The sequence below is a fragment of the Dipodomys merriami genome, unplaced genomic scaffold, assembly GCF_024711535.1.
Source record: "Dipodomys merriami isolate MVZ:Mamm:240054 unplaced genomic scaffold, mDipMer1.0.p SCAF_7, whole genome shotgun sequence".
Lineage (NCBI taxonomy): Eukaryota > Metazoa > Chordata > Mammalia > Rodentia > Heteromyidae > Dipodomys > Dipodomys merriami.
In genome coordinates this window covers 72,139,616-72,159,934 of record NW_027206290.1, presented here as the reverse complement: position 1 = coordinate 72,159,934, position 20,319 = coordinate 72,139,616, and the positions used below count along the sequence as shown (strand labels likewise).

The 20,319-nt window shown below is 47.2% G+C and overlaps 1 protein-coding gene across 3 annotated transcripts in view; it reads left to right on the top strand.

Moving 5' to 3' along the window:
• Uqcc1 (ubiquinol-cytochrome c reductase complex assembly factor 1) overlaps positions 1–18,968 on the top strand; it is an 87,745-nt gene extending 68,777 nt beyond the window's left edge. For all 3 annotated transcript variants that reach the window (XM_070007147.1, XM_070007145.1, XM_070007146.1), the window contains 3 exons: positions 8,924–9,001; positions 14,694–14,807; positions 17,404–18,968. In XM_070007147.1, the coding sequence (XP_069863248.1) occupies positions 8,924–9,001; positions 14,694–14,807; positions 17,404–17,538 (327 nt within the window). In that variant the 3' untranslated portion in view covers positions 17,539–18,968. The remainder of the gene's footprint in view (positions 1–8,923; positions 9,002–14,693; positions 14,808–17,403) is intronic.
• Positions 18,969–20,319: the final 1,351 nt, after the last annotated feature.

Below are 20,319 nucleotides of genomic sequence, written 5' to 3'. Positions count from 1 at the left end.
ACTTGAGTTGTTTCCCCCTTTTAACTGTTGTGAATAAGGCTCCTGTGAGCCTTATAAGTATTCATTCCATTCCTTGCTTGCATTTCTTTTGGATATAAACTTAGGAGTAGTGTTTCTGGGTCATAAGCTAATTCTATGTTTAACCTTTTGAGAAACTTTCCCACAGTGGCTATGTGTTACATTCCCTCAGGAATATTCCAACTTTCCTTTTCTTTGCACTGTGAATTACAATCATCCTAGTAGGTGTGAATGCAAATCTCTCTCCCTTCCCCTTTTTTTTTTTGTTGGTTGTAGGACTTGAACTCAAGGCCTTGGTGCTCTCCCTGAGCTCTTTTGCTCAAGGCTAGTGCTCTACCACTTTGAGCCACAGCTCCACTTTAAGTTTTTGAGTGATTAATTGGAGATAAGAGTCTCATGGGACTTTTCTGCCTGGGCTAGCCTTGAACTGCACTCCTCAGATCTCAGCATCCCGAGTAGCTAGGATTACAGGCATGAGCTACCAGCACCCGCCTTGCAGTTCTCTTTTGCTTACATTTCAGGTTTGGTTCTACCTTGATAATTGACCATTAATGATCACTAATAAATTAAACTTTTTACTTTCCAAATATTGTTTTTGACAACAACAGAAAACCAAAGCCTGACCAAAACTTTCATGCACTTAGTACTTGTTGACCAAGGGCACTTAAACTTGGAAGAATAAACAAAAAGCTAATTCCAAGGATGTTTTATAATATATTTCCAGGGCCCACTTGAGGGGATATAAGAATGGAAGGCCAATTCATGTTTAACCTATTTACTTCTGAAAGTGGTTGGCTGTTAACTCATTAGGGTGACTCTTACAGCCACAGAAGCTCTGTCAGAATCTGTCCTCTTTTTTTTTTTTTTTTGTCAGTCATGGGGCTTGAACTCTGGGCTTGGGCGCTATCCTTCAGCTCAAGGCGAGCGCTCTACCGCTTGAGCCACAGCGCCACTTCCGGTTTTCTAGCGGCTTATTGGAGATAAGAGTGTCACAGACTTTCCTGCCTGGACTGGCTTTGAACTGTGATCCTCAGATCTCAGCCTCCTGAGTAGCTAGGATTACAGGTGTGAGCCACCAGCGCCCGGCCAGAAGCTGTCCTCTTTATTTAGGACTTCCTTATGAGTATGTTTGCTCCAAATCTAGATCTCTAGCAAGTGGTCATAGTGGAATAGGAGATAGTCTGGAGACTAGTTTCAGTGAAAGAGCTATATTTAAGAGGCAAGTGGATTTTCAGAGATAACAAGAAGGACAGACTTCAGAAGTCAGGCCTCCTCAGCTAGAGTAGGGTTATACTGAAAACCCTGCAAACAGCAGCAGGTGTATGGACTGGTTCAGCCTCTCCTCAAGTTCTTGTTCTCAGGGAGCTTTTTGGAAACTTACAGAAATATGTGGACATCATACTTTGAGACTTAATTATGATGAGAACACATTGACTAATTTTCCTGTTGTGTACTATACAGTGTGCTGCTTTTGCCTTCAGGGAGCTAACAGTCTAATGTACTGTGTAGAGGCCGAGTAGCCTATAAACAGACTTAAAATAGTCCAGTAAATGTTCCTGGTGGAAATGTAAAAACCTCCATGAAGGAAAAACACACAAGCTTTGGGAAGACTTGAAAAGCTCCACAGTGGCTGGGAAGGTGGCTCAGTGGTAGAGTGCTTGCCTTGCATGCATGAGGCCCTGGGTTCGATTCCTCAGCACCACATAAGCAGAAAAAGCTAAAAGTGGCACTATGGCTCAAGTGGTAGAGCGCTAGCCTTGAGCTGAAAAGCTAAGGGACAGCGCCCCGGCCCTGAGTTCAGGCCCCACGACCAACAAAAAAAAGAAAAGAAAAGAAAAGAAAAGCTCCACAGAAAAATGAGGTGATAGCTTTTCTATAAATGAGGACAGTAATGTCCCCTTTTTAGTATTATTGTAAAGAGATAACATATCAGTCAGGCATGATGGCTCATGCTTGTAATCCCAGCTAGGGCAGCAGGGGACAGAAATAGAAGAGTTGTGGTTTCAAACCAGCCCAGCAAAAGACTGAGTTCCCATTTCAACAATAGCAGGAAAAGCTGGCTGTGATGGTGCATGCCTATTATTCCAACTACTTGGGAAGTAGAAATAGAAGTCTGGTGGACCACACCAGCCTGGGCAAAAATGTGAAAGCAAAAAGGGCTGGGGGTATGGCTCAAGTGGTGGAGCTCCTGTCTAGTGAGTACAAGGATCTGAGCTTAAATCTCAGTACTAATCTCTTCTACCTTCTTTTCTCTAGACCCTTCCCATTCCCCCCAAAAACTTTAAAAAAAGAACACTTTAAAAAAGGCATCATCTACAAAGCTTCCTGTTGCATTAAATGTTTGAAATGATTTATTTTTACTTTTTTGTTGTGCTAGGAATTAAGCTCATAGCTTTGCACATGCCAGGCAAGCACTGAACCACTGAGCTACGTCTCTCGCTTATTCCCACCTCAGGCTTTTCAGTTCCTGTGCCTTCCTGCACCAGCTTTCTTCCATTCTCCCTCCCCTCACCATTAGTGCAGGCCCCCCCCCAACACACAAAGATTGTTTTCTCCCCTTTTTCCTTTTGGTTCCAGTCCTGGGGCTCGAACTAAGGGTCTGAGCTATTTTTTCCCCCCCAAGGCTGGCACTATCCCATTCAGCCACAGCTGCACTTCCAGCATTTTGGTAGTTAATTGGAGATAAGAGTCTCACAGACTTTTCTGCCTGGGCTGGCTTTGAACTGTGATCCTCAGATTTCAGCATCCTAAGTAGCTAGGATTAAAAGTATGAGCCACCTGTATCTGGCTCCCTTTTTCTAAAACAGAAAATAACCGTACTCTATTGAGTTAATATGTATTAAGCTCTTGCTTCAATTCTTAGCAATTGGCAAGCAGTAAACTGCATGACTTGCACCTGATTTTTTTTTTAATCTCAGTATCAGGGTTTGAACTCAGGGCCTTACACTCTTGCTTGACTTTCTTGCTCATGCTTGGTGTTCTACTACTTGAGCCATACCTCCAGCCTGACATTTTTTCTGGTTAATTTAGATATGAGATCTCACAGACTTCTCTGCCAGGACTGTCTTTGAACCTTAATCCTCCATGTCTCAGCCTCCTGAATAGCTAGGATTATAGGTATGAGCCACCAGTACCCAGCTCATGTTTCTGGATTTGAATCACTTTTGTGGCACCTGTGGACTAGGGAGAAGAGAGGTTTTGTGGAGAATGTAATGCAGGATCTAGGTCTTAGAAGATGCACTGTAGCTCAAATGGTAGAGCCTTAGCCTTGAGCTGAAGAGCTGAGGGACAGTGCCTAGGCCCAGAGTTCAAACCCCACAACTGACAAAAAGACAAAGAAGAAGAAGACGAAGGAGGAGGAGGAAGAGGAGGAAGAGGAAGAGGAGGGGGAGGAAGAGGAAGAGGAAGGGGAAGAGGAGGAGGAGGCAGAGGTAGCATCCCTTCCATCATCATCCAATAGATATGTGGCAGAGAGCATTACACAGCTGTGGAATGACACAAGGTTGGCTGAGGGAGGTGACGGTGGGAGGCTAGAGATGAGGAAAGGAAAACAACAAAGGATACATCTTGAAAAACCTTCTAGAGCTCACAGAGACGTTAAAACTCAATATCCTATCAGTCTCTATATCCACATAGTCTGGTTCCTCTGTTAAACAGTCACATAAACCTCTTTAAGAGCTGCAACAGTGGAAAGGGAAAGAGGCCAGCGAATTGGCCTCAAATGAACTGGCATCTCTTTAAAGCTAATATTCCTCTCTGAGAATACTCCATTAATTTAAAATGTGCCTTGCAAGATTCCTTCTTGCTTGTGTTCCCTATAGCCTGTCTCATTCATTAATCTGCTGATTAGGAACCCTGAACTCTTGCATCCCTTCCCCCTCCCCAACCCCCTGTTTTTTGCATTCCCTTTTAATATACTATGCCATTCCCTTCCCCACCCCCTGACATAAACTCCAGGACCCGTCCCTGGCCTGCTCATGTTTGTTTTCTTTGCCCCTTGTGCCTGCCTCTGCTATAACATTTGTAGTATGTGTTAAGTAATCCTTAAGGTAACATTTTTATTATGTCATAAAAAGTGCATGGCAAATATATTATAACTCATGGACTTTGTTTAAAAATGAACGGATAATTTATTGAGTGTGTTACATGAGCCTTGCTCCCCTCCCCATTTCAGCAGAGACCTGCTGATCATTTCGCCTAGCCTCCTATTGAGGACTCCCGCTCTGTGACATGCTGGGAAAGCAGAGCCATGGTTGGCTAGCAATTACGTCATGGTTTATGTTCTCAATAAAAATTTAATTAAGTCATTACAGGAATTGCAGTCATCATTTAACCCTCTGATTTCTTCTGTTTAGTTTATTATGAAACATTCAGTAATACCAGTCACCGAATCCTGATGGCTTATAAAATACCTGCATGAATTTTAATAGCTTAAATAAATGGGAAAATATGAGTAACTAATATAAAAGGAAACTTTTCCCATGTGGTGCTGCAGTATGTATGGGTTTTTATAAAATAGCAAAGCATTATGGAAAGGATAAGAGTTTAATAAGCAAGCAGCTCAACGCTATCCGGGAGGAGTTTCTCTTCTGCTGGGGCATCTGTGGATTCGTGATCAGGGTACTCCACAGAGAAAGGCCTGACCCTGGGGAGACAGGAAACCTGCACACGAGTGAACAAAAGGCCAAGTGAGTGAGTAAAATCCAACAGGGAAGCTCCAGACTATCCTTGCCTGCTGAGCTGAAGAGAAGGGCCTGGTGGGGTGAGTCCAGCACTTCAGGAAGCTGCTGTCACTTTACCCTCACCTGTTGCCTTCAGATCATGTGTCTGCAGTGATGGAGCTTCCAGCCTGTTCCAGGAAGGGTCCTTTTCATGATCTAATCCAGCCTGGGTGATGATATCTGAGAACCATTCCTTACTGTGGCCGTTTGCCATCTCTCATCTAGAGGTGAGAGGGAAGAGATCGCTTATAGGTCACTGAGTTAGAGGACCAGGAGGCAGAAGAGCCTTGCTAAGAAGGAGCTCCACTCCTGTACCCAGACTTCCTGGGCAGTAGCCAGCCAGGATGCAGGTGCACCTCAATGGGAGAAAATGCATTTGTGTGTTCTTGGACCTTGCTGGAAAGTCAGAACTAAGGTTTGTAGAGCAAGCTGTTGGTGATCTCTGGAAATAACCCTACAGATAGGGAAGTAGGAAAAACACCCATAAATTATAGATTCTAATCCTGACTGTGACGCTGACTTGATTTGTGACCTTGGATGAGTCTATTCCCAATGTTGGGCCTCAGTTCGCCATTTCCTCGGAGGTACTGAAGTAGGTAATCTGGAGGACTCGTCCAACTCTGAAGTTAATGGTGCGATGCCCCCTGTAAGCTGCCTCTGCTGGACGTGTTGAATGAATGTTTCCTAAGAGAGGCGCTGCTTGGGATTGTCCTTTTGTGCTTGCATAGTTAGAAAATAACTGGTGCCAGGCGCTGGTGGCTCACGCCTGTAATCCTAGCTACTCAAGAGGCTGAGATCTGAGGATAGCAGTTCAAAGCCAGCCTGGGGCAAGAAAGTCTGTAAGACTTCAATTAACCACCACAAAACTGGAAGTGGTGCTGTGGCTCAGGTGGTAGAGCACTCTCCTTGAGCTGAAGAGCTGAGGCACAGTGCCTAGGCTTAGAGTTCAAGCCCCATGACTAACAAAAAAGAAGAAGGAGGAGGAGGAAGAGGAGGAGGAGGAGGAGGAGGAGGAGGAGGAAGAAGAAAGAAGAAGAAGGAAAGAAAGTGAAAGAGAGAGAGAAAGAAAAAGAAAAAACAACTGGAATGGGAGGAAAGGAGCACTCTAACATGAGTATTAAGAGGTCCATTTGGCTGAGATCTGAGGATCATGGTTCAAAGCCAGCCTGGGCAGGAAAGTCCATAAAACTCCTATTTCCAATAAATAAACCACCAGAAAACCAGAAGTGGCGTTCCGGCTCAAGTGGTGGAGTGCTTGCCTTGAGCTGAAGAGCTGAGGGACAGTGCTTAGGCCCAGAGTTCAAGCCTCATGACTGACAAAAAAAAACAAAAACAAAAAAACAAAAAACAAAGAGGTCCATTTGAAGTCTCAGCCTCACATGACAGAAGAAATGAACTCTTAACTCTAGCTGGGTTCTTGACTCTTGCACCCTAGCCCATTTGGAAGTTGTTGCACATGTTTGATAGTACTTGTGTCTGGAATTTCAGAGACACAGGGAAATGTCAAAAGCAAAACCAAAATAACTAGAGTTATTGGACAAACATGCTTTGAGTGGTACTCCATAGGATTTAGTTACCAATGTGCCTGTCTTAGCCTCTGGACCAGGCCCTCACCAGGATGTTGGGGTGCTAATGTTAATTAGTCATGGTTCCCATGACACTAGAGCAATTCTCAGACAGGTGGGAGAGGCTGACTGGAACTCTGTAAACTATGCTGTGTACCTAGAGGGAGCAGTGTACACCCAGCTCCGAGAACATAAAGGATGGATGGCTCATGTGGTCTGGGTTGAAGGTGGGCAGGAAAGGTCATGGTTTGCATTCCCAAGTACTACCAATCTCACATTTTCCAGCCTTGAGCTTCACAATTCTCTCTTCATTTTTGAAAATTATCCATGACTATAAAGTATTGGAACTGGTTTTCATTTTATATAAGCAAACCAGAAGGTGTTACTCATAACTCCTTCCATTTGCAGGGCACTCTGCATTTCAACAAGGGTTTCAGGCTATGTTGTTAAGTTAATGAATGAATATATACTAACTCATTTGCTCTCCAAAACAGCCCTTGCATGCAGGGCCTTAAGAAGACATCAAGATCCCATCCAATGTCCATAGAAGAGCCATGACTTGAACCCGGGTTTTCTGACTAAATCTAATCATTGTACCTTTTCTGCGCTTCTACAGAGACCAGTTCTGATCCTTAGGATAAAATCACCTAGGTTTGTTTTTTGTTTTTTGTCCGCTGTGGGGCTTGAACTCTGGATCTGGGGTACTGTCCCTCAGCTCTTCAGCTCAAGGCAAGCGCTCTACCACTTGAGCCACAGCACCACTTCCAGTTTTCTGGTGGTTAATTAGAGATAAGAGTCTCACAGGGGCTGGGAAGGTGGCTCAGTGGTAGAGCGCTTGCCTTGCATGCTCAAAGCCCTGGGTTCGATTCCTCAGCACCACATAAGCAAAAAGAAAAAAGCCGGAAGTGGCGCTGTGGCTCAAGTGGTAGAGTGCTAGCCTTGAGCTGAAGAGCTGAGGGACAGCGCTCAGGCCCAGAGTTCAGGCCCCACGACCGGACCCAAAAAAAAAAAAAAAAAGAGTCTCACAGACTTTTCTGCCTGGGCTGGCTTTGAACCTCGATCCTCAGATCTAAGCCTTCTGAGTAGCTAGGATTACAGGCATGAGCCACTGGCACCAGGCCACGTGGGTCTTTGGATTTGTGATCCAAAGTAAAATGATTTTCCTGGAAGCCGGCACCTGTGGGGCGTAATGAGCACTGACTCTGGATTCGGACTGATCCAATGTTAATCTCACCTTTATTAGTAGATTACTATATGACCCAGGGCTGGCCACACCACTTCGAAGAGTCTCTGAGGTAGTCACTTCTATAAGTTCTGGTGAGGATTAGAAGAGCTCATGTCCATAAAGCACACACCCCCTCCTAGTAGCTTTTTTGTCAGCTATTTAGAAGTAAGAATCTCAGGGACTTTAATTCCTGGGCTGGCTTTGATGTACTCTAGATGTCAACCTCCTGAGTAGCTAGGATTACAGGCATGAACCACCAATGCCTGGCTAGGAATTATATTGTGTCTGTCTGTCTGTCTGTCTCTCTCTGTGTTTATGTGCGTGTGTGTCAGTATTGGAGGCATGAATTCAGTATTTCATGCTCTTGCTTAGCTTTTTCACTCAAAGCTAGGGCTATACCACTTGAGCCACACATTTGCTTCTGGGTTTTTGCTTGTTAACTGGAAATAAGAGTCTCACCAATTTGTCTTCTTAGGTTGACTCCAAACCTTGATCATCAGATCTCAGCCTCCTCAGTAGCTAGGAATATAAGAGTGAGTCACCACTAGGCTTGGCTAGGAGTTGCACTGTGAAACAATCTCTTAGCATGAATGTTTCTACTACTTCATAGTTGCTCATCTTGCCTCCCCCATAGCCTCCACACACAAAACCTTGGGGTTCTCCTTGCTCCTCAGCATCTTGTTCCTTGTCTTGAAAACCCTCTCTGCCTCTCAGTCTTCTGTCATGTCAGACTCTGCTCAGGCCCCCTTCAGTGCACCCTTCCCCCGCTCCCCACCCATAGGGCATTTGCACTGAAATCCACTCATTCTCTTAGCACATTCAGAGTAGAATTTGAGGTACCAGGTGAGCAGTAGGCTTTTTTTTTTTTCAGTCATGAGCTTGAACTCAGGGCCTTGGCGCTGCCCCTGAGTATTTTTGCTCAAGGCTATCACTCTACCACAAATCCACTTCCAGGTTTTTGGTGGTTAATTGGAGATAAGGGTCTCTCCACCTTTCCTGCCTGGGCTGGCTTCCAACCCTGGTCCTCAGGCATCAGCATCCTGAGTGAGCTAAGATTGCGAGAGTAAGCCCTCAGTTCCCAGCTTTGTCATTTTTAGTGCTGGTTTCCTGTACTAGAACGTATGCTTCTCCAATCAAGACACTGTTTCTCTGACTTGGTGTTTGAAGGATCTAGCACAAAACTAGGCACATAGTTGGGGGATCAGTTCATTAAACTATGTTGGGTGGCAAATTAGGACAAATGCTGATAGATGAGAGAACTGGTCGGGTTGCCTTGTTAAGCACCCCTTTCTCTTTGTCCTCCCAATAGCTTGTGACTACTAAGGCCCTACAGTCATGGTTTTCAGCATTTTTTTCCTTTCTTTCATACTTCTGTTTTTGTCATTCTTTTGTAGGTTAATTCTTATATCCTGAAGAAGAATATGCTTCTTATGACAAATAATTTCTATGCATCAATCTTGGGATATGATGAGGTAAGATATTCATTAAGCCTTTGGCTATACTGGGATTTGAACTCAGAGTCTCACACTTGCTAGGCAGTACTCTACCTCTGTGCTGTGCCTCCATCCCCAAGTACTTTTTTTTTGGTCAGTCTGGGACCTCAGCTCTGGGCCTGGGTGCTGTCCCTCAGCTCTTCTGCTCAAGGCTAGTGCTCTACCACTTGAGCCACAGCGCCACTTCCAGCTTTTTCTACTTATATGGTGCTGAGGAAATGACCCCAGGGCCTCATGCATGTAAGGCAAGCACTCTACCACTGAGCCACCTTCCCAGCCCCGCCCCCAAATACTTTTGATGATAAGATGTGAGGGAAATTTCTGAGACCATCGTTGCCTATCACCACAGCTTAATAGTCATTTCTTCATCTTCTTTGACTGGTTTGCCAATGCTTTTGAAAGAGAATGCTCCAAAATATGGGTGCTGGATAGAGAAACAAAGGCAAAGCATATCTTATCTCAAAGCTTGCAGTTCCCAGAGACACACTTTAACATAGATAAGCATAGTCTGTAGACACATTACACACTGTTTTTTACTTATTATAAAAGCAATACAAGCTGGGCACCAGTGGCCCACACCGGTAATCCTAGCTACTCAAGAGTTTGAAATCTGAGGTTCATGATTTGAAGCCAGCCTGGGCAGGAAAGTCCATGAGACTCTCCAATTAACTACCAAAAAGCCAGAAGTGGAACTATGGCTCAATTGATAGAGCAATAGCCTTGAGTCAAAAAGCTAAGGGACAGCACCCAGGCATTGAGTTTAAGCCCCATTACTGGCACCAGAAACAACAACAACAAAAAAAAAAACAATAAAAGCAATACATATACATTTTAAAAGTTCATAAAGCTGGGGCTGGGAATGTGGCTTAGTGGTAGAGTGCTTGCTTAGCACGCATGAAGCCTGGGTTCGATTCCTCAATACCATATAAACAGAAAAAGCTGGAAGTGGGCTGCGGTTCAAGTGGTAAGAGTGCTAGCCTTGAGCAAAAGAAGCTCAGGGACAGTGCCTAGCCTTGAGTTCAAGCCCCAGGACCACCCCTCCCCCGCCAAAAAAAAAAAAAAGAAAGTTCATAAAGCTGCTGGGCACTGGTGGCCCATGCCTGTAATCTTAGCTACTCAAGAAGCTGAGATCTGATGAATGCCATTTAAAGGCAGTCCAAGCAAGAAAGGCCCTGAGACTCTTATCTCCAGTTAGCACCAGAAAACCGCAAGCAGCACTGAGGCTCAAAGTGGTAGACTGCTAGCCTCGAGTGAAAGAACCTCAGGGACTGTGCCCAACAACAACAACAAAAATAAATAAAAGTTTGTAAAACTGTGTAACAGATTGAAATTGAAAATTGAAAATAAAAGTTCCATTCCATCCCTGCCCTATTCTCTGTCACTGAAGAAAACTTCATTCATAGTTAATTAGATGTCCTTACGGATGTTACCTGTGCATAGACAAGCATCAGTTTTTCCCTCCTTTCTGCCAATGAGACTTAAACCTTGCAAAGTCGTCTTCAACTTGTGGGGTTTTGTTGTTGTTTTTCAGTGAGTGATATGTCTTGAGCATGTATCTTCCCAACTAAAACGTTACTCATTGAACACACATCCCCACACCCCCCTTCCCTAGCCTCTGGCAATTCCTGTTCTCCTAACTGTGAATTTGACTTCTTTAGAGACCCCATGAAAATGGAAACCTTAGAGTATTGGTTCTTTTGTGACTGGTTAATTTCACTTAGAAGGTCCTTAAAGTTCATCTGTCATAGCATTAATTTCATCCCCCTTCAACATTTTATTATGGAAAATTCAAGCATATAGAAAAGTTGAAAGATGCTGTAATGAACACCTGTATATACACCACCAGGATTCATCTGCCTCATTTTTTTTTTTTTTTGACACACCATGTGCTTTTAAACTTACCTTGCAGTTATATCCGCCTCTGGACTTCTCCCACTGCTTAATACATTAGTGCTCTTCGTCATTCTGGCTGGGTGGAGATTTCTTCTGGGAAGTGGCAATGCCTGCTATGTGTGTATTTCTGTACCTAGCATGGCAATTGACATGTAGTAGATACACAGACATGAAGGAAATACACCATGGAATGAAAATCAGAAACTAATTTAAATCGGACTCCAGTGGCTTATGCCTAGCTACCCAAGAGGCTGAGATCTGAGAATCATGGTTTAGAACCAGCCTAGGCAAGCAAAACCCTATCTAGCCATTAAAAAAACAGAAGAGTCCAGGTGCTGGTGGCTCACGCCTAGTTACTCAGGAGGCTGAGAGTTGAGGGTCACGGTTCAAAGGCAGCCCAGACAGGAACGTCTGTAAGACTCTTAACCTCCAGTTAACCACCAGTAAACAAGAAATGAAGCTGTAGCTCAAGTGGTAGAGCACTAGCCTTGAGCTGAAGAGCACCCAGGCCCAGAGTTCAAGCCCCACGAAGACAAAAAACAAAATGCCAGAAGTGGGGATGTGGCTAAAATGGTAAAGCACCATAGGTGAAAAAGGCAAATGGGAGTGTAAGATCCAGAGTTCAAAACACACACACACACACACACACACACACACACACACACACACACACACACACACGTGTGTGGGAGTTGGACACAGTGGTTTAAGCTTCCAATCCTAGCTATTCAGGAGGCTGAGATCTAGAGGATCATGGTTTGAAGCCCGCCCAGGGAGAAATGTCTGTGACACTCCCATCTTTTTCCACTGAGTTTACCTTCTATTTGAGAAACACACAATAGACAAATAACAAGTAAAAGGGCAAATGTTTAATTATAGTGATGGAGAATAACAGGGAAGGACTTAGTGTGGAACAGAAAGGTCTCTCTGAGGACTCCTCACAAAAGCCAAGGCTGAGGAATGAGGAGTCGTGAGCAGCCTATAGTTTATCTATGTATAGTAAATGCAAGTTAGCATTTGTCCACTGCCCAGGAGGTTGTTCTGTGCTGCTGTTCGGTGCCGGTGAGCTTTGGTGCTCTAGGTTGCAAGCTCCTGAGAACTGAGCCCAGGCTGTTGTGATTCCAAGTTCTTAAGCTCATGTTAAGATAACAATTGTCAAATCAGTCTTTATTGAGTGAAAACTCTGCCATTCCAAACTTACCACCATACCTAGTACCTCCCTCTCAGTTCCTCTAGATATAGACACCCTAATTTCTTGGAGAATGCTTGCTTGCTTGCTTTTTTTTTTTTTTTTTCTTTTTTGTCTGTCATGGGGCTTGAACTCTGGGTCTGGGTGCTGTCCCTGAGTTCTTCAGCTCAAGGTGAGCATTCTACCACTTGAGCCACAACATTACTTCCAATTTTCTGGTGGTTAATTGGAGATAAGAGTCTCAGGGACTTTTCTGCCCAGGCTGGCTTTGAACCTGGATCCCCAGATCTCAGCCTCCTGAGTAGCTCGTATTACAGGCATGAGCCACCAGTCCCTGGCCTGGAGAATGCTTTCTTTGTATAATGTGGAGAAATAAGCTAGATACCAATTGGATTATGGGAAAATTGTCCTGCAATCTAATGAGCTCTTTGGTACCTTTATTCCTGTTCTGCACTCTCAGACATGACTTCCATTTGTTTCCATTGAGTTACTAGCAGGCTGGTGGAAGGAAGGCTGCAGCTGTGTTCAATGACCAATGCGGCCGTTTCCAGTCCGCTGGCACTGCGTACCAGCCCGTGTGCCATGCCTAGAGCTAGATAGGCACCGTCCTCAGACCTCACCAGTGCAGGCTGCTGCTTCTTCCATCACTAATTAGCTAGTTAACCTCCGAGCCCTCGTCCTTCCAGTGGGGGAAATAATGCCTGTGCTGCCTGGCCTGCAGAGTTATGAGGTGCCACGTGTAGAGGAACCCTGGCAGGCTGGAACCGTCATGGTGTCAGCACTGCTCACTTGCCTTGAGCCCTTTCCTCTGACTGCTTAGGAACTCCTGCTTTTGATTTTGTCCCCTCCCAGCCACCTTGCCCACCACTGAGGCTGCTTATTTTGTGCCAGGCTTTGCCTATCATAGCCCCTGCCCCTTCTCCGAACCCCCCTCCATCCTTCCCATGTCACATGTATGGATCACAGCCAACAGCACTTCGGCCTGTGCCCAGGCCACTTGAGACACAGGCAAGCTGTTGTGTGAGCAAATGGCTTAGAGAACGATGTGCCTGGACTTGTCCTTGGCTCCTGCTGCCATCTTCCAGAAGAAGCAGGATTTCCCAACTCAGCCATTGTGCCAGGACAGTCTTCAGCCGTGGAGCTGTGTGGGTATTTAGCAGAGGGTGTCTGCTCCTCCACTCAGTTGTCACCTCTGGACATGGCTGTTGTGGGCAGGGGGCCTTGGAGCCAAACCTCACATGCCACAGTGCCCAATAGACCCGACCATTCTATCACATGCAACCCTAGCCCCCGGGGCTTTTGTGATGTTTGCCAGGAACTTTTCAGGGGCATTGTTTCTTAATGCTCACAACTCTGTTTAACTCATGAGAAACCAATGCTTGTGACGGTCTTAACTGCTTTTTTAGGGTGACACAGCCATGAGTGACAGAGATGCTTCCCAGATCCTGCTGTTGCCTCGACTGTCTCCACAGCTACAGGCAAAGCTTGTTCTAGTCCTCATATCCAACTTATCGTACTTTAGAAAACGCCTCTATAATACCCTTTGGTTTTGTTTTTATTTTTTGGCGTTGAGGATTGAACACATGGCCTTAAGCATGTGAGGCAAGTGCTCTACCATTGAGCTACATCCCCAGCTGAATTATCTTCCCTTTAAATTCAAGGAAGCTGTACTGATTGCAAATACTCAGAGCAAGTGTTTTCATTTTTTTGCAATAGTAATAGCTACCACCAGTGAACGTGGTGCTGCAGAACTAGGACCTGATCCAGCTTTCTAGCTCCAGGTCAGCACTGTGGTCCACACACTTCCTTGGCACCCAGACAGAGCAACTTCTCAGGGCCTTTCCCTTTCATTGCCCTCATCCTCCATCCCCTAGAGGTCTGAGATGGAAAATGGCTGTCATTAGCCATTTGTGATATCTGGACTTCCTAGCAGAGTTCTTTGTGCCCAGAGAAGCAGTGTTGGATACACGTCACAGACACACAGACACAGACACACACAGACACACACACACACACACACACACACACACAGGCTCTGAACTTTGCCCTTTGTGGCTCTCCATAGTCCTTGACGGTCCTGCTGTTCCTCTGCTTAGAGAGAGAAAGAGCAGGCCAGTCATGGCCAGCCCAGAGATGGGTGATGGTGAACGCAGGGTAGGTACCTGGCTGCCTTTCCCAGAGAGCCAGCTGCCATGCAATGTGTGTCTTTGGTCCAAGTGCGAGGGCACAGTCCATGCCCACCTCCATTCCCAGAAAAACAGCCTCACAGTCCTGCTAGCCTGGGCCCTGTGGACAGCAGCGCAGCACTGCTACTTCCATTTCTCAAACCCTGCCCGGGAGGTCATATCAGACTTGAGTCCTAGCTCTGCCTCACCTCGGCAGTGATGGGCCCCTGGAGGCCCCATGTTTTTTGCTCTATAAAAACAAAGGGGTTAAGTGAGCTGCTCATAAGACCCCTTCCGCTCTACCGCTGGGCTCCCATTCCCCTCGCAGTCAGTGAGGTCCTTTTGAGCCAGTTCACAATATCCCCAGTGTTTACACCGTGGCTCTTCGCTACTCCCCGAAGACCAGTTGAGCTCTGTGTTCTAGGGGATCCTCTCCGATGACCACGGGCTGGCTGCTGCCCTCTGGAGAACCTTCTTCAACCAGCAATGTGAAGACCCTCGGCAGCTTGAATTGCTGGTGGAATATGTGAGGAAACAGGTGAGGAAACACATTCACACATGGAGGTTTGTGGAAAGCAGGTCCTCCTTAGGAGGTGAGCACTGGACTCAGCCTAAGGAAACGCTGATTGACAGCAGCAGGCACTGCTGGCGAATGAGCACCTTTTCTTGTCCAGCCAGGAAGTGGACCAGGGCTAGAGAAGGAGGAGACTCGCTGAGTGGCCTCTTGCTTTCAGAAAGCTGCCATCATTGATTCATTGACTCATTCCCTATGTTGTTTCCTTCCTTGTACTGAGAGCTATGCTAAATCCTGAGCCCTTGGAGTCCTGAAAGATACAAGCTTGGGGCATCCCAGGCCACCCGCTCGTGAATTCATTTCCTACTCCTGACCAGGTCCAGGGTCCAGGCAGCATTTCACAAACACCACACTCCCTGGCTCTCCCCACTATTGCTCTCCAGTCAAGGGAGCCCCTCCCACTTCAGGTGTTCATCTCTGGCTCCCCAGGTCTGCCTGACACCAAATCTTCCAGGAGCAAGCCCACAGCAAGGTTTGCTTACATACATGGCCTCCTCCAGCCCACTCAGAATTGGCCCCTTGACCCCTGACCCACGTCCTGTATGGATGGGGAAGCATGCTTTCTAGATGAGTGGGCTGAGTGGCAGAAAGAGGAACATGGAGGTTTTTCCAGGGTCTCCTCGTGAGTCAGTCTGCACAGCTGGCCTCAGACCCGACGCCGGGTGATTCATGTAGCCACTAGCGGCCTCAGCTGTGACAGACAGCTCACCAGCCTGGGCTGTCTGTGAATCATACCTTTGCTTCAGGGGCCTGACCCTTGGAGCCAAAGGGCCCTCACCTCTCAGTTATTCTCTTGTTCACCTGTATTTGTGACCTTCACACCTCCAACAAACAAGGAAAGACAGCCAGACCCCAGCTCCTGAGCTGACAGGGCTCATAATACTAGAGTACCTTGACTGCACATATTGAGGCTCCTCAGACCCAGAGGATCAAGAACCCAGAAACCAGGGCTCTTCATTTGAATGTTCTGTAAGTGTGTGAGCCAAGGAGAAAGCACTAGGTCGCCAGAGGGCTCCACCCACAGAGAATTCTGAGACCCGCATTGTTGACTGGATTCGACCTCAGACTGGAATAGCAATTGGCAGAAGCAAATGCTGTTTTCTAAGAGACCTGCCCAATTTTTCCATCTGCCCTGGGGAGCTTGTGCCAGAGACCACGACAAGGCACAACTGGGACCTCTCTCCAAGGGCCCAAATGGAAGTTGGGCTACCACAACTCGTGTCCCTGTAAGAAGCCTCACATGGCACTCATGAGAGTTGGGCCCAGTGATGGGGCTTTTAGGAAACCAGGGCTCTCATGGGGACCCAGTTCTATCAGTGAGCCTTTGGGTACCTGATATGCCAGGCACTGCTGGGAGAGCAGATTAATGCGGCCTTCACTAATGTTCCTCAAGGAGCCGGGAAGGTGCACGGCCACCCTGGAGTTCGTCTGTGTTGTCCCAGGAAGGACAGGGCACTGGGAAGGCCGGGGAATGAAGACCAATTGAATCAGAGAAGACTAGAAGGTGGAGCTTGTGCAGACTGTAGTCCGGTACTGTTTAGAAACTGAGTTACTAAGGTTCTGTTGATTCAAGCACAGTGCTGGTGTTCAGGGAGGAAATGGTGTGATTGGAAAGAACGATGGGCTTAGGGCAGATGGCAGTTCTGTTGCGCTTACCCTGAGGGAGATGCAGAGCATGTGGACAGCTATGCCTGGGGTCTGCGTGGACCGCTGGGGTAGCAGTGTGAAAATGCGGCAGGAGGAATGTGTTTTTGGAAGAGGGGATGCGAGGCCTAAGAGGAGGCTCGTAGCCCTCCCCGCTCCCCGGCCGGGGGTGAGGGGCTTCACCTTTTGGGTCCAGTGCTGTTTCCACTTGCAGGCCTCTCCCGTGTCTCACCTCACAGGGGCCCCGGGGATCCTCAGAGCTGCTCTTCTCTTTCCAGGCTCAGCTACTTAGCTCACCTGCCTCTTTCGGAACTGCTTCCACCCACCACAGCCACATCTGTGTCTGCCCACAGATGCGTCCCTCTGCACAGGGAGAATCCTGAACCCAAATTTCTCCACAAGCCTCAGGGCCCCCAGGGGCACACAGGCTGTGTCATCTGGAGCTCAGCTTTTCCAGCCTTTTCCATAGGCTGGCATTGCCCGCAGGAGCATGATTGCTGTCTCCAAATATCAGAGCCACTTTCAGCTCTGGGGAGTAGGCGGCACTGATTCCGAGTCCAGTGTAAGCTGTTAAGATCTGACTTCCTCTCCCGCAAGGACTTTGTAGGAAGGGTGCAGCTAGCTAGCATAGACATGTTGGTGGTAGTGGTAGTAGTGGTGGTGGTGGTGGTGGTGGTGGTCTGTGTGTATCCATTCAGAGTGAGATAGGGATTTTCCTTAAGCCTCATTGAGCCTCTCCAGTGACTTGCTCTCCAGCTCTCTAAAGGAAGTATCTGGGCTACCTGAGACTCCTAGCCTGCTAGCTGGATGGTCAGAAGCCTCAGGATCCCCTCTCTTTCCTCTCCCAGGGGAGGCTGCCGCTCTATGCTACCTCATATGTACGCCCCTGACTCTGTTCCCTGCCTCTCTGCTACAGATGCAATACCTGGATTCCATAGACGGTGAAGACCTGCTACTGACAGGGGAGGTGAGCTGGCGCCCTCTGGTGGAGAAGAATCCACAGAGCATCCTGAAGCCTCAGACTCCCACTTACAATGATGAAGGTCTGTGAGGACCGGATCCTCCAGACAATTGGCCAGCTGGCTTTGAGGAACCTTGGTCGAAAGAAGTACTGTTTGATCCAAGATTCCATAGAGAGTAGCCTGAACTGACCTTTGAACAGCATCTGTCAAATACCTGGTCCTTTTTGTGTTGTTTCCTCTTCCTGTGTCCTGGAGGTTGACCTGGTGGGGCAGAGCTCTTCGGAGGTGCCCTCTCCTTCGAGAGGGGTCCCAAGCAAGAGCTTCCCAGCACGCAACCCCTCCAGCCACCACATTGACTTACATAGCTTTTCCCAAAGGCTGAAGAAAGGCTGGGTAGGTTGGAATGGGAGCTGCTCCTACAAAGGCCTGCTGTGCCTAGCTGTTTGCAATGCTGCAGAATCAAGTCAGGGTCGCCACACTGTCCCCAGCCTTGAGCCACGGGGCTGAGTTGGTCATTAAAAGAAACAGAGATGTCATCTCTGCCATGGCGCTTCTTTGTCCAGGGGCTTTGGAACTCAGGTGAGGTGCTGGTGGTGGGGAGCTGAGAGCACTGCCCAGCTCAGTGACAAGAAGAGGGGGAGGTCAGGCTCGGGCCTCCACTTCTCAGAGAGGGTCACCCTCTGACCGCAGCACAGCTTGCCAGGCTCATCTTTGGGATCCAGAAGGCCTCTGGTGGCCAGTGGTCTCATCACATCCTAAGCCATTTAGAAGTAGGCCTCAAGGACAAAGGACCCTTTGTCAGCCACAGCAAGCTGGGCAAGAAGCACATGCTGCCCTTCTTCTCTTGGTCTTCCCCTATATGAGATACTGAGGTGAAAAGAACGTTCTTTCTGGCTTAGTGGTACTGTACCAGGACCCAGCCCTGTGTCTAGCTTTCTACCCTCTTCCCCAACTTCCAGAACGTGTTCAGAGCCACCTGAACTGGGCACTCAAACATCAGTCCCTTTCCTTCTCTCTCTCTCTCTCTCTCTCTCTCTCTCTCTCTCTCTCTCTCTCTCTCTCTCTCTCTCTCTCTCTCTCTCTCTCTCTCTCTCTCTCTCTCTCTCTCTCTCTCTCTCTCTCTCAGTATGGGTCATCTCTTGGGGAATTTTTTTTTAATTGAGCAAAGGGGGAAGGGAACCATCTTGCCCCTCCCTCCCCCATCAACTTCCTTCATTGAACTTGCTATAAAATGAGTCATATAAAGAAACTCTATACGGGTGAGGTATATCCCACTTCTGTGAAAACATTACAAATCAAACTGCCTTCTCTCGGTTTATTTAAGATGCTTTTGTTGCAAGCAGAGCTCTCCAGTGAAGCCTCCTCTGTGTATGTGAGATAATAACACCTTGTAACTCATTACAGCTGGGCACTATTTACATAAACCAGAGCTGAGCCAGGCAGGAATTTGCTGATTAATTTATTTTTAATGGAGTGAAGTATACCATGCACCAAAATAAACTTTACTGTGTGTACCTAACTGCTCCTGGAATGGATGGAAAAATTAATGGAACAGATTTTGGCTCCCAACTCTGCACATTAATTCATATATAAAAGTTATTTGAGCATTAACCCATTTGCTGCCCAGGGCAGCCCCCTAGCCTCAAATCCCAGCCCCAGACACCAGTTTAGCTACCGGGCTTACTTTAGAATTATGAAACCTCATATTGAGGAAGAACTTGAAAGGTCATTTGGGCCAGCATTGGTCCAAGCCTGACTGGCCTTCTTAGCATCTGGGATGGCGTGTGTTCAGGCAGGCCCTTGACTGACTCCCTCCCTCCAGTCACAGATAGACAGTCCTTGTTGCAGACCGTGCATACCCAGCAACTTGTAACATGCAGCCAGCGCTTGAAGGAGCCAGATGGGAGCTGTCATGTCTGTCATGGTCTAGAGCCCTCACTTGTGGCTCTCAGGGTCTGTCACTGCTCACCTGAGATAAAACCAGGTGTCCTGGGAGGTCTTGGGCTGTTTGTTTGACCTCTGCCCCTATTCCAGCCTATGTTTATGAGTCCAATCGATTTCTTTCCTAACAGTCTGAACCCCCTGGGGTTACCTGGGAGCCTGCTGTGTTGCCTCTCCCTGGAACTCCTCATCCTTCCCCTGCTGACTAGAGAGCCCCGGCTTCCTCAGCTGTCACCTCCCGAGGCCCAGGCACTGCCCTCTGCGGTCTGAGGGGCTCCCGACAACGTCTTAGCACTTCCTTGCAATGCTAAGGTGATTTTCTTTAAGTAGTTCTATAAAAGGGTTTCCATTCAACATGTCAGTTTATGAGACAATGTATCTTGATCAAAGTCACCCCTCTGAGGTGATTTTTTTTCATGCCCGTCTCCCATACAACTCCCATGCAGCTGTGAGTGATACTGAGGGGACACCGTGTTGGGGTGGGTCACCCCTGCTTTCCTGAGGGGACACCGTGTTGGGGTGGGTGACCCGTGCTTTCCAGAGGGGACACAGTGTTGGGGTGGGTCACCCCTGCTTTCCTGAGGGGACACCGTGTTGGGGTGGGTCACCCCTGCTTTCCTGAGTCTGCATCCATGGATGCTCCGCTTATACATTGGTAAATTCGATACCAGTACAAGCTCAGTATAAACTTTCTGGACTACTTGCAGTCTGATTCTTCAGTTCCACTTACTTTAACAGTCCTTGCACAGGTCTGAAACCAAAATCAAAGGCTGTAACTAAATGGCTTCCTATCATAAATCATTACACAAAGCAAGAAAAGGACATGATTTCTTGCCCCCTACCCCCACCCCCAGAGATTGTCATTAGGAATGATTTTGTCATTTATTTGACCCAGAAAGGATCATAGCAAATTAAGAGATAGTTATAAT